Below are 19,231 nucleotides of genomic sequence, written 5' to 3'. Positions count from 1 at the left end.
GGATGTAATTCTGGTTTAGTCACATGATTTCTTCTGCTACCAAATCATTGGCATAGAGACTTATCAACTTTTAAGGATCATGAGCACATTTGCCTTTTTTTCCCCCAGTTCACTTTTATCTGAACTACTTACTGCAGATTTTATATGGGATCTTTAAATGATCATGTAAAACTGTTGGTGCATAGAACTGCAGCCCCTTTTAATCCCCCTACAGCCATGACGACTACAAGAACAGGGACATTTTTTTCTCCCATCGACCGAAAGCAACCCAGACAGCCGGCTAAGATGAGCAACTGATAGAGCATCAGCATTTCAACACATTAGCCTATCTTGCTTCATTGCCCAGTTGAGCTATTTTACATATAAAGCTAAAGGCTTTGAAGATTTAAATATAACACTACATATGTGACTTGAAAATGCTGACTTACTGTTTGTTGCGTAATACAGTGATGTAATTGTTGGGTCAATTTGCTCCTTCATGTAAAGAAAGTGATATAAAAGAAAGATCTCCCCTTTCTCTATTGTAATATATTGTATCCATGCTGTTTTTCTATCTACCTCTGTTCTTTTCTCACTAGATATGTGACCATTAGCGCAACTCCCCCATCAGTCTAAAGACGATGCCACCTCTGTGTTCCCTTATTCGAAGGCTGCCACGCACTCCATCTTGTTTTACAGGAAATGGGCATCATCATCGTACGACACTATTCTGAATTTTCCGCTCCATTTCCTCACCTTGCCACTATCATCTCTCAGTGCTTGTAGATGATGTTCCCTCTACCCATCATTCTCCGCGTGATATATCACAGCAGGTAATCTATAGAGTGAAGAAGATTTGGTGGTGGGGGGGGGGTGAGCAAATTGAAACTGAGGATTTTCCAAACTGTGTGAGGTAGACTGATCCGTAACAATATCCAAACACACGGATAAAGGAACAAAATCCTGTAATCTGTAAATTGAATCATGTGAGTTTCTAATATATGCAAATAATGAATTACAATGGGATGGAATGATGTCATTTTATCCTATTCAACTCTTAACATGTTTAATAGTATTGAAATGTATTTACATATCGTCTTATGTTTCTTTTATATTTTTTTATGTCTTATAAAAAGCAATTTGTATTGCCTTGTTGTTGAAATGTACTATGCAAATTAAATTGCCTTGCTTTAAAGTGTCCTCTTCATTTCATTATCCGTCTATTCCTTTAATTTTCCCTCTCAAAATGCATTTAGCTATCAAGTGGCCATTGTGACACACTAATGACAGAGTGATTTTGTTCCAGACAGCCACATTTCAAATCAGTAATTGTGGAGTGTTTGTCTGTGATATCAATTAGATAGTTTCTCACTCTCACACACACACACACACACACACGCACACGCACACACACACACACACACACACACACACACACACACTCACCAAGTCCATTAAAGCACAAGAAGGGTAAATGCTTCTCTGAGTGAGGGAGGGTGAATGAGCAAAGTACTGATATATTTTACCAAAATGTAGTCACTGTAGTGAAGTATGTGGAACTGTATTGTGGCACTGTCAAATCGAATGATGAACTAAATTAAATCAACTGATCTTTCATCATGAACTCAGTATAATAAGTTTGTCAGTGTCAAGTCAGGTCAACCCGAATTTTCTAATGTGATATGACTAAGTACTTGTATATATTGATAGCATATTAGGTTATTTTCAAATATTCATTTTGTTTGGATTCAAATGTCTCAGATGGGTCATTTGGAATTTCCTCGGAATTAAACAACACAAACTGTGATGATAGCTATCCTTTTCATCTGTATTCCCAAACCCATTGTGTGTAGGGAATTTGAACCATATACAGCATTTCTTATTTATCAGCGCTGTGGCTGCTAGCGGTAAACACGAGCTGCAATTAATAGGCAATGTGGCCCGTGAGGGATCCGACATGGAAAATGCTTTATTTGTGAAAAAATAATCACACACAATCAAACGGGAAATTAAACCCATGCAGACTAACTGAACAGATGGGTTTAAAATGTGAACAGTTCCCGACAAACATACTGTTTACTCTGGTTTGAGTTCGATCTGTTTTTGTTTTTTTAAGAAGAAAACTTTAAGGAAATTACTGAAGCTTCAAAAAAAAATATTGGTATTTGTGCTTTGAAACTGATGTCTTCAGTAGGAACAATGTGTTTGGGGCTTAGTGGCACAATCAGAAATGGTGGGATAGATTAGGGCAGAACAGTTTTTTACCTTTTCACAGGATTTGCTATCAGTTATTTTTTTGAAGTTCAGTCAAATGAACAAATTGGGTAAACTACATAGTGCTAGTCCGGTTGATTCAAAAATGTAAAGCAACCCAGCTACTAATGTGTTTACACTGAAACAAATGTAAAAAATACATTGTACAAAGTGATATTGACACATAGCAGATTTCCTCTCGAGCGATGCTCCACACTGTCCTGAACAACCTACATACACACACATATAATCCACAAGGTTACACAAGTCGACATTTGAGTGAGAAGAGAGAATATTAGGCCCTGTGGACCCCAGAGCTGAAACTGCTTGTCCACCACCACCACCCCCGTCTTGCTCTTCTCCATCTTCTGCACCACTGGCAGAGGAAGACCTTTCCCAGCTCGCTCATGCAACCCAGAACATTGCCTCTCTGTGTGGGAGAGCACCATTACATTGCTCATATTTATGTTGACTTTGCAAGCCATGGAAAGGTACTTAAGTATAATCAAAGTGAAATGATGTTGTTAGGGAAGGTTTTTCATGCACCAAACCCAGCCAAATCAATATGGGAGCAGACGCTAGGATGTGATACAATGAGTCAAGAGATAGTTAGTCTGTTGGTTGTGTGAAATCAATGGCTCTTTCTCTGTTGGTCTGACCTACGTCTATTACTGACTCCATTCATGATTGTGTGCAAGTGTGTGTAAACAGTTTGTGTGTGTTCATAATATTTGCTCATGCCTTTAGAAGTATCCCTGTCTGAATGCATCAGCGCATTGTAACACGAGTGTGTAAATGTGTGTGCTCTGCATAATGCTGACAGGCAGTGAGGACTCGCCACACACACACACACACACACACACACACACACACACACACACACACACACACACACACACACACACACACACACACACACACACACACACACACACACACACACACACACACACACACAGTTTTCCAGTCAAGTCAGATATATGCACCACAGCACTTCTTTCCATTGTATTCATCATACCAACACAGGGTTTACAGATCAATCAGGAGGGCCAAATGGAGGTGATATCTATTGTATTTATTCATGAAATCACCGTCTAGACATCGGACTCAAGGAAGTGCCTGCGATGACTGAATGCAAACCAGAGCAAAGTGCGCAAAGATGCTGTCAGTGCTAAGCAGTGTTTATCCACAGTGTGAGAAACAAGTGCTGTAAACACAAAAGAAGGTGCTCCAAGAAACAGAATATATCCTTGCACTGTAATGACCGTGAACGCATCTTTTTGTGGTCTGTATCTCACATTCATAGCTGTCCTTCACTTCTGTTTAGCATTTTATTCTGTGGCAAACATTCCTCCTTTGTTGAGGTGAAAATTAAGCACCATTGCTGTATTGCAGAAGGTTAATGGACTATTCTAAGGAGCTATGTGTTAAAGAGTTGCGCAAAGTCACATTTTATGAGACTCATTCATGTTATGACCACCTATTCCACTCTGTGTGCCCTTAAATACATGGTTAGGCTTGAATGGGGACATTGGGTCCTTGGGAAGGTTACTAAGGTCACAGGGCAGCAGAGGAACCAATAACACGATGAATACTAATGATTCACTTCCTGGTTTTTCCATGGGAAGGCCATCTGTGTTGACCTCATAATGGAGAATTGCCTACAATGTAATTAAAGACATGGGTGTCCTTCAGGAAACTACTCCTTGAATTCTCCATCAGCAGAGAAATTGTTTTAATTTCCTATCAAGCCTGGGTCAGAGGTTATCTAAAGCATAGTGGGAGACTGATTAAACATGGCCAGCTAGAAGTAATCACTTTGTTTTCTCTTTGCCCCCCCGCCTGCTGGGCCTCTTTAGTAGTGTTCAGGAGGTGTGGTTCGCACCTGAGGAGGTTTTGACGACACAGGGACTGATTTGCATTGATAAGTGAGGGGGAGAAAAAAAAAAGGAGAGACATTTTTCTCTGTCGCTTTGCTTTTTGGGCTTCATATTTCACCACCTCTCGCTGTCCTGGGGAAGCCAAGAGCCCACCTCTCCACCGGTTCCTTCACCTACCCATTACACCTTTAATCACTTCTCTCTCCCTCTTTGTCTTTCCCCTCCGTCAAACTTCTTCCTTGCCCTGGCCAGCTCCCTCGATAGTGGCTGCTTTAAATTTGCCTGATCATCATCGCTGTAAATTAGACCGGTGGGTTGAAGAAGGCAGCCTGGAGAATTTTTTAAGATGGGCTGTTCTGAACGGTGGTGGCTTTAAATGGGTCAGTTCGCTTGAATTTGGAGATGAGGGTCATGGTCAGGGTGACAGAGGTTGAGGAAAGGGCATGTCATTAACATATGAAGATGAGAACTGCACTTCATTACAAGGCTGGACACACACACACACGCGAATGCCTTTAAGAAATGAGTGTGTTTGTGAGTTGTTCAAACTGCCATTCATCATTTGACTTCATGAGAACAGTACATCTATTGAGCTCCACCCTTTGACTTGTGGGACTCAATGGCAGCACTAACAACACCCCCCCCCCCCCCCCCCCCCCCCAACCACCATCTTATTTGATTGCCCATCTTGCAGTTAAAGAATCAACCCGTCTCTCTTAGTGTTTGAATACTCCTTTATGACCAGTGCTGATTTTCACATCAGCTCTGCAAGTAACAGCTCACATTAGATTCAAAGGTACAGAAGAGAGCTACTTATTTGCCAGAGGTCACCCTCCCTACCTCATTGCTTTGCCACCTCTGACTGTCTGGGTCACCCTTTTGAAAAAAAAAAAAAAAAAGCGTGCAAGTAAAAGATTGTAGGTGGTAATAACCAAGCCGCAGCGCTCAGGCACAACATCCCGGCAAATAATAAGGCATGAGGAGAGAGTTCAGAGCAGACCCCAACACAGCTGTCCATTTCTTTCAGGAGCTGCACACATGCATCTAGCTACACGGGCGCACACACACATTTCACAGAACGCCAACCTACACACATGTGGAGACAAGAGGCACACTGTGCTTTTCTTCTGACGATTTCTCTGAGGAAGTAAAAACCTTCGGCAATCATCACTGACCCCTCTGCAATCAAACAGAGGGGGTTCTTTCTAGCGCGACTCTCTCTCTTTGGATAGCCCACACTACGAAGCAGAGGACTGGTGGACAGAGAGAAAGAGACACGAGGACAGATGGACAAAGACAGACAGAAGGACAGGGAGAGATAAAAAAAATAGAGGGTTGGAGTAAATAATAGTTGTCCTCTTGCAGCAAGCATATTGTACACAATTAAAGCTAGACATGCTGAAAAGATTAGGGGGAAAAAAAACATTCATTTCAGCTCAGTTAAAAAAGAAAAAAAAATCTGCTCAAAAAACCTGCACGGAGGTCATAGAGGAAACATCACTTGTGCTGACTGGGTGTACGAAGCAGAAGAATTCTAAACAACAGCCCGAGGTTCTTTTGTATCCCAAGTGATGTATTTGCTGAAGCTGGATAAAATATTATGACTTTGGTAAAATATTAAAAAGCCAGGATATTCAGTCTTGTTCAAGTAATTCTTCAAGCTTTGACATTTCAGGTATTTAACCTAAACCATGATACTTCCCCAACTGTAACAACCTGCCTTAAGTTGCCAAAATAAAACCAAATGATTTAGTTTCCGTGTGTAGGTAAGGTACAGAAAACAAACAACCTTTGTAGATATATATTTGCTATTTTGTCAGTAACTCCAGTATACATTTTTGTCTGAATTTGTACATTTCTTACATTTATCTACAAATGTTTGCTGACACACAAATCTAAGCCAGATAGTCATCACTGTTGCTTCTCCACTGATTTTTCTTCCAACAAGGGAGGTGAGATTGAAAAAGAAAAAAAAAGTATCTGGAGGAGTCTTAATTCAGACATATATGTGCATGCGTGGGCGTGTGCCAGATTGTCTCCGTCACACTGTCAGCATCAGAAGCCTAAAAAGTGAAACATTAAATACTAGCTTGGATATGATGCAAACATATCCAACATTAAACAGCTTCCCACAGCGTGTCGCCTGTGGAAGCAAACAAATCCAAGACATTGGATTCATGAGAGAGAGAGAGAGAGAGAGAGAGAGAGAGAGAGAGAGAGAGAGAGAGAGAGATATAAAGAGATAGAGAGAGATATATATAGAGAGAGATATAGATAGATAGATAGATAGATAGATAGATAGATAGATAGATAGATAGATAGATAGATAGATAGATAGATAGATAGATAGATAGATAGATAGATAGATAGATAGATAGATAGATAGATAGATAGATAGATAGATAGATAGATAGAGAGGGAGAGAAGGAGAGAGAAAGGTGAGGTAAAGTGAGAGATCCAATGCAATGCAGTGTGAGTGGGAAGGCAGGGGAGCAAAAATCAGAGGAAGGAGTAGCGGAAAAAAACAAAGACTGTCAAAATCCCTCACCTGCCCTTCACCATGACCAAGTGAATAAGTGGGGGAGAGAAGAATGAAGAGTAGGGAAAGAAGGGAGGATGGACTGAGGAAAGAACACGCATGGCCGAGCATGAAATCACACGTGTTCAGCCCTGCACCCGTTAAACATGAGAGAGGGGCAATTGAGTGTGCTTCTTGACATCTAACCATGTAACCTCAGCGTCACCATGACCGCAGAGCAACAGGAAGAGCAGCAAGGCCACAGCTGAGGTTACACTGATACATTATGGGGACTAATGGCAGAGCCACAGTCGAGGTCACGGGAGCTATTTAGATGAATAGGAGTTGCATGGATGCAGATGTAGTCGTGACCATAACAATCTGAACACAATTCTTATGGTTGGTAGTGGTAGATTGTGCTTAGGTATGAATTTAATTCCACAATTCAAAGCCCAAAAATAAATCTTGAAAAATTGAAATTGAAAAATCCCATCTTCAAATTAAATAAATGAATAACCACAAAGTACATAGACACAAGCAGTGGTTTAAGGTTTTAGCTGTTCCTCTGTATTTAAAAAAAGGGTAGCATCTATTAATGCTATATACAGCCATATATACCCGACCAACCTATTGGTCAACCAAAATTATTGGCCAATATTGTTCTATCATATATATATTGGTGTTTATGCCGTCTGATATGTGCCGGTATATATATATTTTTACGATTTATAGGCTACATTTTATGTACATTTAATCTGTTTTCCTAATTCAAATTTAATGCATACATATTAAATTATCTGTGAAGAAGATCTCACGTCTCCATTGCATATTATTGACACAAGTATTTGGTAACCACATTTGAGACAAAAAAAAAGTGTGTATGTAATATTATCGGCTGATATATCGATTACATTTTTTTTTTTTACTCCCTAATATCGGCCTCCAAAAATCCATATTGATCGTGCTCTAATCATGCTTGTTCAAATAATAGTAGGAATGCCTATATGTCTCTGTGCATGTGTGGATCTGTAACAATACACATCAAACTGTTGAATTCTAAGCATGCTATTTCACTTTCTATTTTCACATTTGTCACTTTATGTAGTAGGAAGTGAATGAAAACTACGTGTTTGTAAAAATAACTTGGAGATGCAGAACAATCCATCACAAGCTGTGTGATAGGTGATGCAGCTGTGCCACAAGTCATAAGGAATTGACACCATTGCAAAGTGATGTGATAGAGCAAAGGTGTTATGTTTTTGACAAATTCACGTTGCCTCTGTTGCTTCATCCTCACGTCTCCTACTGCTGTCGTTAAAGAGGAGGGAGCTAAATAGAGTGAGGAGATGTGATAAATACATTGTGCTCTCATGTCTGTCTTCACAGCTTTAAACTCCAACTCTGCTTCTCTTTTTGGTCTATTTCATACATCTCTTTCATTGCATCACTGACAGTCTTTACATTTGCAGCCACTATTACATTTTGCTTTCTTTCATTCAGCTTTTTTTGTATTATTAAAAATGCCTTCCCTTTCTTTCTAGCCTGACTTTTTTTTTTCTCCAAGCATAGGTCTGAGTGCAGCTGTTGTGGTCTGATTTGAGCTGTTTCGAGTGCTCTTGCTACAAAAAGGAAATATAGTGATGGTCTTGGCAGGCTGTGTGTGCACTAACAGCTGAGGGATGTGGATCACAGAGCTGAGGGTGAGAAAATGTTGGAGGCTAACAGAAATATATATTTTATAGCTGCAGTGTAAATAGGAAATTCAAGCTGGAACATAGACAACCGACCAAGTTTCTTCTAACTGAGAGGGTGTAAGTTCTGTTTGTCCACATTTATTTCAGTTAACTACTTGGTAAGCTTATTGGTGCAAATAGAGACAGAAAAAAAACATTTTCATAACCAGCAACAAATGATTACTCCAGAGAGAAAGCCCGTCTGCACACTAGATATTTCATGAACCAGTATCTTTTGCTACATTTACATCAAAATGTTAAGAAGGTTAAAACAGGGTATTCAAAATACTTCTTAAAATATACATGTGAGTGAGTGAGTCGTCTAGTCAGCCTCTTTAAATTGTGGATGTGTTTTGCAGTTTTAGAGTTTTATGACTGCTTTATTGGTGTAATATGTATTCATATATGGGTCAGTGACAAATAAGGGTTGGCAAGATGAGCAATTCAAAAATATCTTTAAAAAAATTCATTTTAATTTTAGTTTTAAAAGCAGCATCAGGTTTGTCAAAATGTACATTTTGTATTTTTGTTGGTTTTATGTCATTTGAAATGACATTTGCACCATTTAAAAAACAAAAAAACAAAAGTAAGACTGAATGCTCCTGAAAATGTCAAATGGTGTAACCACAAAAGAATGATAAATATTAAATATTTTATCCACCTACATCACAACAGCCAACCTAACTGACTATTCACTGAAAATAAACACATGTTAATAATAAAAACTCTCACTACTGAAAACTCTCCAGTCAATTCAGTGTCACGTGTAGTGAAACCAAACACAGTCTCTAACTTTCTCAACCAATCAAAACAAAGTTTTCAACTCAGGCATCTTAAACAGATAAGAAGTCCATTAATGGTGATTCCCCTGACGCACACCCATCCAGCAGCAAGATGGATAGGGTGACTAATTTCCTCCTTTAGCTCAGTCTGGGTATCATCAGGCATTCCTCGCCCATCTTTACTAATTTCTCAACCTTGTCTGCCTATATACCCATCCAGTTGCTCACAGGGGTCTAGGTCCCAGCAGTGAAGGGGAAGGGGGGCGGAAATAGCTCAATGCTAACACACTCATTGCTCCTTTTCATTATTCATGGAAGCTAATGGAGGTTTGGATAGCAACCAGCGGCAGACATACTCAGGAAAAATGGGACTGAGAGTAGGATGAGTGTTTTGTCTCACCTCTGTTTTGTCTATTGCCCTCTCCTCCATTCTCTCTCTTTCTCTCTCTCTCTGCTTTCCACCCTCTCAGTCTATCTGTGTTGCTGACACAGGGCTTTAACAGGGTTTCAATGACTTAGAGCTCTCAGGCTGCTGCGTGAGTAATGGGACACTGAAAGCGTCTGGAATGAATAAAGGAGGGTCCGGAACAGCCCTTCCCACAACAACTCATCCTCCATCCTCACCTGCTCCTTTCTCCTCTCATTGCAATTCAAATAGTGCCGTTTGTGAGGGGGATCAAAATAATCTTCCAGAATTCTAACAAGGTTTCCTGGAAAACAGATTTTTATTCAGGGACTATCTTTCTCTCTTTCAAGATCTATCTCCCATTTGCAAAGATCAAAGTTTTTATTTTCTCTTTATAAGTCCCCAGCCTGGAACTTGATCTCAGTGGCAACTTTATACCTTAGCTACTTCAGGGACGATTGCTGACTGCTTTCTATCCTTTTCCTACATCAAGAGGGAAAAAAATGAATCTGACTAAGCAGATACTTTCTCTGCATGAATTATTCAGCTCTGAGGAGAATGCTCTGATTCAGAGTCATAATGGGAGGTCCTGAAATGGCGCGCCATCCTGCACCCTCTCATATATATTTCAAACTTTGGCACAGCCTCTGTCATGCAAGAAGTGGAAATCACTGCCACTGTAGGGAAAACCCTTCAGCGATGGGAAGTGACGGGTTAGAAGTACATACAAATATGACCCCACTCCCCTTGGCTTGGAAAAGTCAAGTTACTGTTGATCTTTGCCACTGTGCATGTTCACTTTGATGAGTTTCAATCCCAAGACGAGACACACACAAAATTTAAATGATTGGAATACTAAGAAAAAAGCTGCATTTGAAAATATAGAAGATCACGTATCAGCTATTAGCATCACAGACCAACAGACGACTCAAGGATGTGCAAAAGGGTATTTTCCCCCATCTGCTCTCATAAGACAACACATGTCACGACTTCATGGAAAATGGCATGTGGGTTGATAAAACGAAGCAATGCTAATTTATTTTCATTCAATTGAAGAAGAAAAGGGCTCTCAGACACTTTTAAAGATGTAGCCGTGCACCGTGATTCCAGTTCCCAACTTGCCATTACTATTGGCAGAGTGATACATCACATCGTGGTGCTTTTGGATACCTCCTTCTCCTATCTCCTTCTTTTCCACCCACGCTCCAATACTCTCGTTTTGCAACCTATTAAATCGGCGCTGTCAGTGTTTTCCCTCTCTTCTTTCATTGCGACCAAAGACAGGATAGTCAGTCACGGAGCGGCTTAGGCTCTGATGAGGACTATCCGACTCTGACAACAAGGTGTTGTCTCTGTCTAACAGGCTTTCCTCTGGTGTAGTGCTGCTTGCTGACTCTCTGGCTTGGATAATTGCTGTCTGGATTCTCCCAACTCAGCGGATTCCTCCAGCTCATAATGAGTGAATGTTTGTGCGCATGTGTGTCTGTGTCAGTGTCGGGGTTTGGCAAGCTTGGCCGTACAGTTGGCATAAGCACAGAGACATAGACAGTAGCACAGAGCACCAAAGCTAATCAAAGCACCCACGTGGACTCCATTAATGCTTGGGAAACACAAGGGCAGGCTACTGTTACTGAACTTATTACCTGCAAGGCAGCGGGGGCGAAGGTGGCTTAGTTGCTCAAGTTAATTTCAACTGAGGTGGCGATTTCAGCATGAGTTTTTGCATATTCCTTATTTACACAGCAGCAAACAGGGGTTCCAGCTAATTAAGTTGTGATTTATGTTTTATCTTTAAAGGAAAGCTGAAATAGCTACATAGCTGGCTTATCTTTAGTACACAGTTAATGTGATATGGTAACATTGAATTGCTTTATTATTTTATTATTAAGTCATTAGCTGAAAATATAAGACATTACTTAAGACAAAATATACTTTAATGGTACAATTCATTTAAAAAAATATTGATACCTAAGTGATTATTTTCTAGGCCCAAAAGCTTTAAACACATATTCTCCCCAAGTTTTAAAGAGACCAATACAGAAAAAAAGGGAGAAAAAGAAAAATACATTAAATGTAAAAAGATGCTTACAGGCTCAGAACAAAGACAAATCACTTGCATAATTATGCCTTCTGCAACTTTCTGTGCTCAGGTAATATCTCTCTCTCTCTCTCTTTCTATTATCCATCAAGAGCTGTTTGTAATGAACCGTTACGGGGAGATATGTTCACTTAAAATCCTATAAATCCAAAAAAGCACTGAAACTCCTGGCTGCAGATGTTGCAGTATGTACTGGTGCCAGACGGATTCTCGAGAGGCGTAATAGACACATCCACTGTTGAAAGTATAAATTAACCATAAAGCTGTGACCTCACTTTGTCCCTGACCTACTTTCCCTCTCTCCACCCTGTCTTGTCTCTCCATCTGTACACGTGTGTCCTCACCGGTCCTCTCATTCACTGTGTATCCATTAGTCCGAAGTTTTATATGGGCTCAGCTAATGGGGGCCTGATTAATGTCGAAGACTCAGCACAAAGCCATTAGCTTCCCGACTCCCTCAGGAGAGAGTTGAGGGATGGAGAGAGGCAGGGATGGGGAAGTAGATAGGCAGAATGAGGGAGGTTGGGGGGTGAGACCGCGATCAACTAGGCATGAGGCCAAAAGGACGAAAGACTGAGAGAGACAGCAGGGCAGTGTGAGGAGGATGGAGACTTAAATACTGTCGCTGAATAGTCACAGTCACCATGGCTGAATCTATCAGGTATCAAATTATCTCTAACAGGCACAAACTGTAGATGGAGCCCTCTCGTCCTGCAAGACCTACTAATTCCCCTGCCAGATAAGTTAACCATCAGTTCTCACCAGCTTAACATCATGAGATGATTAGGAACATTTTAATTCAGAGCAAAATATTCATAGTGCTTTAATAATCCAAGTGTTTTCAGTTGTCACAAATAAATCAATCAAAGCCAGGTTTGAAGCAACAGTTAGAAAACTGCAAATTAACATCAGTTGCAGCACATATCTGCAATGCTAGTGGATTGACACAGATTCAATTTGAAGACAAGCCCAAGGCCTAACAGATGCTGCCTTGCTTCTGCAGATGCTCTTATCAGATCAAGTTGTGCTTCTGTTTTCTTGACATCGCTCTTTATACACTTTCCTGTTATAAGACCCATCGGTTAATGAGTGATCTGGAAAAAGATTCATCCCTCTAAACCGCGCTCCGCCCAGGGCATGCTGAGCTGCACTGCTGTGTTACGAGAGTTCATGGAGCGCACATAGGGCATTAAAGTGATTTAACTCTATCACAGGGGCCACAAGTGTGAGAGTAAGAAACATGCAAGCACTACAAAGCAGAGCACAGGGAGGGTAGATTGAAACAGAGGAGATACATAGAGGCAGAGTGTGATCTCAAAGACAATTCATTAGATGAGATATAGCAGATTATATCACACACACACACATCTGTAAAATATACTTTAAAAAAAGGGATAACAAAATGTAATACTGCCATCACTTTCAGTACTGCTCATTCCTCATGCGGAAAAAAAAGGCTTCATCCAAGTGTCACCAATTAATAGCCAGCCCAGTTATGTTAGATTAGGCAACACATCATTTACTTGATGTGAGATATTGTTCTTCTTGACTGTCTTTTCTTCTCCCGCTCATAACTATTTCTTTTGGTGATGTTATAATATCTTTTTTTTTCTCTCCAGTCCACAGCACTTTCATTGCATTTTTAAAACACAGTGTTCATTTAATTTGCTACATCAGTCTCGTGTTAACGATGCTGGACAGAGAGAGATGACGGAGGCTGGGGGAAGGAGAGGGCTGAAAAAGCTCTTGTGCTCATCCTCTATCTTCAGCTGTAATCACTCTTGGATTGGAGTGGAAGGCAGTGCTTAATAACACTGTCACTCTCCGATGACAGGAAGAGCGCTGGCATTGATTGAGGGGCTTTTACAGTGTAAACTTATATCACATTACCCATCTCACATATGAATCCACTATTGACAAAAAAAAAATATGATATGAAAAGCCTGATCCCCGTCCCTGCTGGTGTCGCACAGAGCAAGGGATGATTGGGGAGTTACTTTCCCACATTTGGGAGGGATGTAGGGATCAGGTTTGTTTCACCAGGATAGCTCCACTCCATTCCTGGAAGTGAGGGTAGGTTTGTAGTGATGCCTCTTTGTATTCAGTTCCTCCCTATGTGTTTGTGTTGTCATAATTCATGCTTTGGAACAGATTAAACTGCACCTTTGAAATCATCATGAAACGGCGCACCACAAAGTGCAGCAGACAGGAGCGTGCTGATGATAGAGGATGGATACCAGCAAAGGAGAGACTGAGAATATAAAGGGATGACGTGCAGAACATAAACAATAAATATAATGATACAGAACATAAATTGTATATAATATAGGTCATAACAGGCACTGGCACTGTTAACACTTATCAGGCCAGTGGTGTAGTGACGCTCACATTTACAGAGCTCTGAAGGATGTTGAGTTAATGCCAGCTGAGGGTGGGGACAATCCATCAATTCATTTTATTCATCTGGCACAACACGTTTTATTTCATATGTCTGTAAATCACCAACAGAAAAGTAAAGGGACGGTCAAAGTGATGCAAAGTGAAATTGGGCACTAATCACAACCATGGCACTTGTGGAAAAAATATTCAAAGAGAAGTGAAGCAGTAAAGGCAGGTGTAGACAAATGGGAAATTGTGTCGGAAGCATACAAGTGAATAAAAATCAAGTGGCATGTACATAACTGTTTAACTGAGTTAATGATAATGATCAGTTAAAATAAGTAGAAGGGATTGTACTGTATGTACACAAAGGAATACATGAGCAGTTCCAGGTCATTTGTGTGTAGGTTTTGTTTGTGATGAAAACTGCAGATGATCACACACACAGACACACACACAGACACACACACACACACACACACACACACACACACACACACACACACACACACACACACACACACACACACACACACACACACACACACACACACACACACACAAAGTGGACTTTGCTTCTTGTAATCCTTCTTCCTTCAAGTCTTCATTTAAAAGACAGAGTCGAGCTTCAACCCCGGCTGTCTACCCCTTAACACTCAGCTGTCTAATCAGGATTAATTGGCTCACCTTTTACCTAATAACACCTGGTGAACTGTGCTTCTGACATTTGTGCAGAGTGACAGCTTTGCTTGTTCCTCTTGCTGACCTTTCCCCATACGCAACTTTAGCCTCGGCGCTGGTCCATCTTTCCTGCCGTTTCTACGGGTTCATTATTTGTCTGACTGAAGCGGAATATGAGAGGGCAGCCACCAAACTTCACACAGAAGATGAATATCATGGCCAGTAGGGTTCCACCTGCATGCCAATTAGCTGCTTTATTCAAGTTTTTTTGTTATCTAAACAGGCGCCGTGTCTGCAAATAAAATGCCTCTGTGATTATTTTGTGATGAACAAAAACCAGAAAGATGCTAGTAAATGGATCATGTAACACAGCCTGAATCAATGCTGAAAAAAAAACAACATAAAACAGACCATTAACATCCAACTAGATGATATCATTGAGCGTCTCTCCCTGTGTATCACAGACTAAATCTGTTTTTGTTATAATGCATTGAACCTTCATAATCTCTGAGTTTCAAAAGGGTTTGATTACAATATCTATCTCAACAGGTCAGTCATTTACCTACTTGAATAGTGAGCCAGAGGAGAGAGAGACCTGTATTCACAGTAAATAACCTTCCAGCAATTTAGGGGTATAATCAATTCATTAAAGACCTCCAAAAACCTTTTTTGGCTGTTTCATTGCTTTATAAATTGATTGCATTATATTCTATTATTATATTTTTTTCTATTAATCACAAAATGCCACTGTGCCAAAATACCACAATACGGGTGAAATCTAACAAAAGGCATGAAGTGAGGAGGTACCAATGAGGCATTCTTACTGTTCAGCAGTAAAAACAGGATATGTTGAGTAAGAGTAAAGTGTAAGCATAACCTGCAAGGGCAGATTGACTATTACTGTCTTGAAAAGTGCTGCGTGAATACAATGTATTATTGTTGTTATTATTATAGCTCAGACAAACAGGTCAGATAACAATGTGGTTCCATCTGTTAAGTAACAGGCACATAATGGAACAAATTAACACAATCATCATTTATATTCCTATTGAGATATATGGCCACATTACATTGATATAAGTCCCATAGATTAATGGCATTTCCAGGTGGGTTCTCAAGCCCTGCACTAACATCATGGCTCCAGTGTTCACTTCAATCTTCAACCTCTCTCTGGCCCAGTCTGTGGTCCACTATTGCCCCTGAGCCAATGATTGCTTCCCTGCCTGCCTGAATAACTACCACCCAGTTACCCTCACCTCAGGAGCCATTTAGTGCTTTGAAAAGTATATAAATGACTCCTGCCCAACTGTTCCACAGGCATATGGCACATTACACTCTCCCCACCTTGACAACAGGGGAGGGGACTATGCTAGATTGCTGTCCATAGACCATACCTCAGCATTCAACACTATTGTCCCACATCCAGGCTGGCCAGTAAACTGATTGACCTGGGTCTAAACAACTCTGTGTTCACATTCATTCTGGATCCCACTTGACCTCAGGTGGTCAGGGTGGGTGGACACACATCCAACCTTCTAACTCTCAGCACTGGAGCCCAAGGTTGCATGATGAGCCCTGTGCCATGCTGCTTATAGACACACATCTACATGACCAAACAAAGCTCCAACACGCCTTGGTACATAAACTCTAAACAAAGCAATGATTGCCTCAAAAGCAAAACAAAGAAATAAAAAAAATTAAAAAAAACAGTCATAATATAATGATTACTTCTACAGCCTATATTCCTCAGGGTTGTGTATTTTGTGTTGCATTTAACACGTCCAATGTAATGTGATCTTTTGTCACACAAATCATGAAAAGCTGTACAAACACAAGCAGCTTTTAGAAAATATATAATTTTGTAATACGCAATAATAAATGTTCTCCCTCAAGTCATGCAGCTACTGTGCAAACGATATGGTAACAAAAGCAATGAAAAAAAACTGAATTAAGAGTTGCCTTTTCTTTTTCCTTCTCTCTGAGTCTCTCTTGGGGAACAAAGTTTCTCAGAGATCAAAGAGAATACAAACCCTTTTAAAACTTAGAGAAAAGGGACATTCAGATGAATTAAAAGGGAATCATAAAAGAAAGTTAAATGCAGGAAGTGAAGTTAATTTAGTGGATGAGTAAAATGGACAAGTGGAGGAAGGAGGAAAGAAAAGACAGAGTAATTTGAGAGGAGCAAGAAAAAAACAAAGCTTCTTTGGATCTGTATCAGTATTTACTGCACAGTCAGTCGCTGAACTGTTCCTTCCTATTTCATGCTGTGAAAAAGAGCAACTCCACATCAGCTCAAAACCACCCAATTACTGACCAATTAGGTAATCTGAAAGGGTTGCATAAAGTCGCTCACCCCAGGCTCCGAGGGAACCTGCTCTGTTCTCATGGTAATATGTAGTAAGTCTGCACTCTACACCATAACATCAAGTGAATCTCTATTCATGTTAAGTGTTGCATGTGCCTTTTGATTCCAGAAGGGAACCTGATGACTGCTGCTGTGTCTGAGTCTGGCATAAGACTGTTATAGTTTGCCTCTGTGCCTTAGACACAGACCTACTGACTGATTGTCTAAAGCTCTTAGGGGGAACATTGTGTCTGCTGTGTCTACAGTGTGTGCATGTGTGTGTGAATGTGAATGCATGCATGATTGTATATGTGGTCCAAGCACTAGTGTGAAACATATGCCGCTGAGGACAGAAGAATACACTGCACTGTAGTCTTGTCCATCTTTCAGAACATTTAGAGGAGTAGTGGATGTGTATCAGTGTGTGTGGTTAAAGTACAAGCCTTGTGGATTTGTGTGAGCAAAATAAATGCAGGGGATGACTAGGTTTGGGTGGAGAGGTGCAGTGTATATATATATTACTGTATAAAAGAATATTCTAAAAGTTGAATCTTCAATATTTTCTGTTTTGGCGAATTTGATGATGTGGTCACACTGAGTGAGTTTTCAAAATTCAAAACCAGCACTCCACTAGGAAAGAAATCAAATCTGGTAGAAAATCCAGCTCTAGATATAAGGTTCACAGAGGACAATTCTGAAAAACACTGTTCATATCAAGTGACAGTTGCCTCTTTTAAACATTTAACCATGATGACAATATTTTGCTAAAGTATTCAGTTTGTAAAATTGCCCTAACATACCTCTAACAACCTGTAGTTATATATGTTTATATTGTAAGAATAATACATGGGTCAATGTTGGCACTGAATGTTGTAGGATTTTGTATAACTGTTAACACTCTTTGATGAGTGAGATCATCAGAATAACAATAATACATCGTATGTATTAGCCCATACAACTTGAACTATTAGTATTATTAAGTATCATGGAGTGTTTTGATGATATGTTAAGATGATATGTGGACAGTAGGCTGTCATTTTTGAGGGCTGTTACATTCCCATTAAAGACTGTATGAAAAACAGTTGTGTGAATAACATAAAAAACCCAACTGCTTAGTCTAGAGAAGTTTATTTTTAGATGAGAGGTGACATACAGTGAAATTAATGTATTATTTATATATTGTGCTTTTTTTGTGCTGGTCAATGTGTGTTTTAATCTTGCGTGGATGTGTTTGAGCTCACAGAATGGTGCAGCTTCAGTAAGCATGCTGCAAGCTATGTTATATAGTACAACCTTTCTTTCTATTAGGGTTCAACTTATGCTAGACACCTACCTAATTGCACAGTCATGAAATTAATGTTTTGGGGGCCAAGTATAATAAGATATAATAATAATATTAACATTTAAATTAAATTCATGGCACATGAAATATGACAACATCTCCAACCTAAGCAATGACTTTGTTGGATAGTGTAAAATGCATGAGGTACAACAATCATGCTATGACAGCCTGCATAATGACAATGATTCCACATAATGGCTTCACAATTATCTCCAAGGGTCACAGACTGCTGAGAAGAGCAAGAACACATTAAAGAGAATCACATTAAACGGATGTAGCTTGCGGTTAGCCGGGGGGGGACTGGCTTCAAACAAATTCATTATTTATTTGAGAATGGCTATGGATGGGGACACAGTAGGGGACAGAAATCATTGGAAAGCAAACACCGGTGCTGGAAGGGTATTAGATGATAGGCACAGCTATTAGATGATGCTAATAATACAGAGCTTACAGCTTGCACCAATAAATGGTTGGTCGGTGTTCATTACCATTTGTTTGCATACTTACAATAAGTAAGGCAAACAAATAAGACACCAACTTGCCCACTATGTCTATGATCAAAAGATATACGGTATTACAGTAAAACATAACCACAGCAACCTCATCTACGGACCCTCACCCTAAGTTGTTGGGGTGGTGGCTCTGCTGGCTCTTGGGAAACTAGGGCCACTACCCAAAGTCCCCCCTGGCTGTACATCTGGCCTGCAGCCATCCAGCCCCGGAGGTGTGACAACTTAGAACACAGCTCTGACAGACACAAATTCCCCTGCCCTGCTCTGAATTATTTCAACTTCTCTGATATTGAGGCAGAGACCAAAGGAAGGAGGAGGTGGGAG

The 19,231-nt window shown here is 40.2% G+C and overlaps 1 protein-coding gene across 1 annotated transcript in view; it reads right to left on the bottom strand.

Moving 5' to 3' along the window:
- Positions 1 to 19,231, bottom strand: part of nrxn2b (neurexin 2b) — a 590,949-nt gene that overhangs the window by 225,608 nt on the left and 346,110 nt on the right. The window contains 2 exon segments of the mRNA XM_062444511.1: positions 6,838 to 6,845; positions 9,747 to 9,764. Coding sequence (XP_062300495.1) covers positions 6,838 to 6,845; positions 9,747 to 9,764 — 26 coding nt within the window.

The sequence above is a fragment of the Scomber scombrus genome, chromosome 23, assembly GCF_963691925.1.
Source record: "Scomber scombrus chromosome 23, fScoSco1.1, whole genome shotgun sequence".
Lineage (NCBI taxonomy): Eukaryota > Metazoa > Chordata > Actinopteri > Scombriformes > Scombridae > Scomber > Scomber scombrus.
The sequence above is the reverse complement of the archived record's forward strand: the minus strand, read 5'-3'. Positions and strand labels throughout refer to the sequence as shown.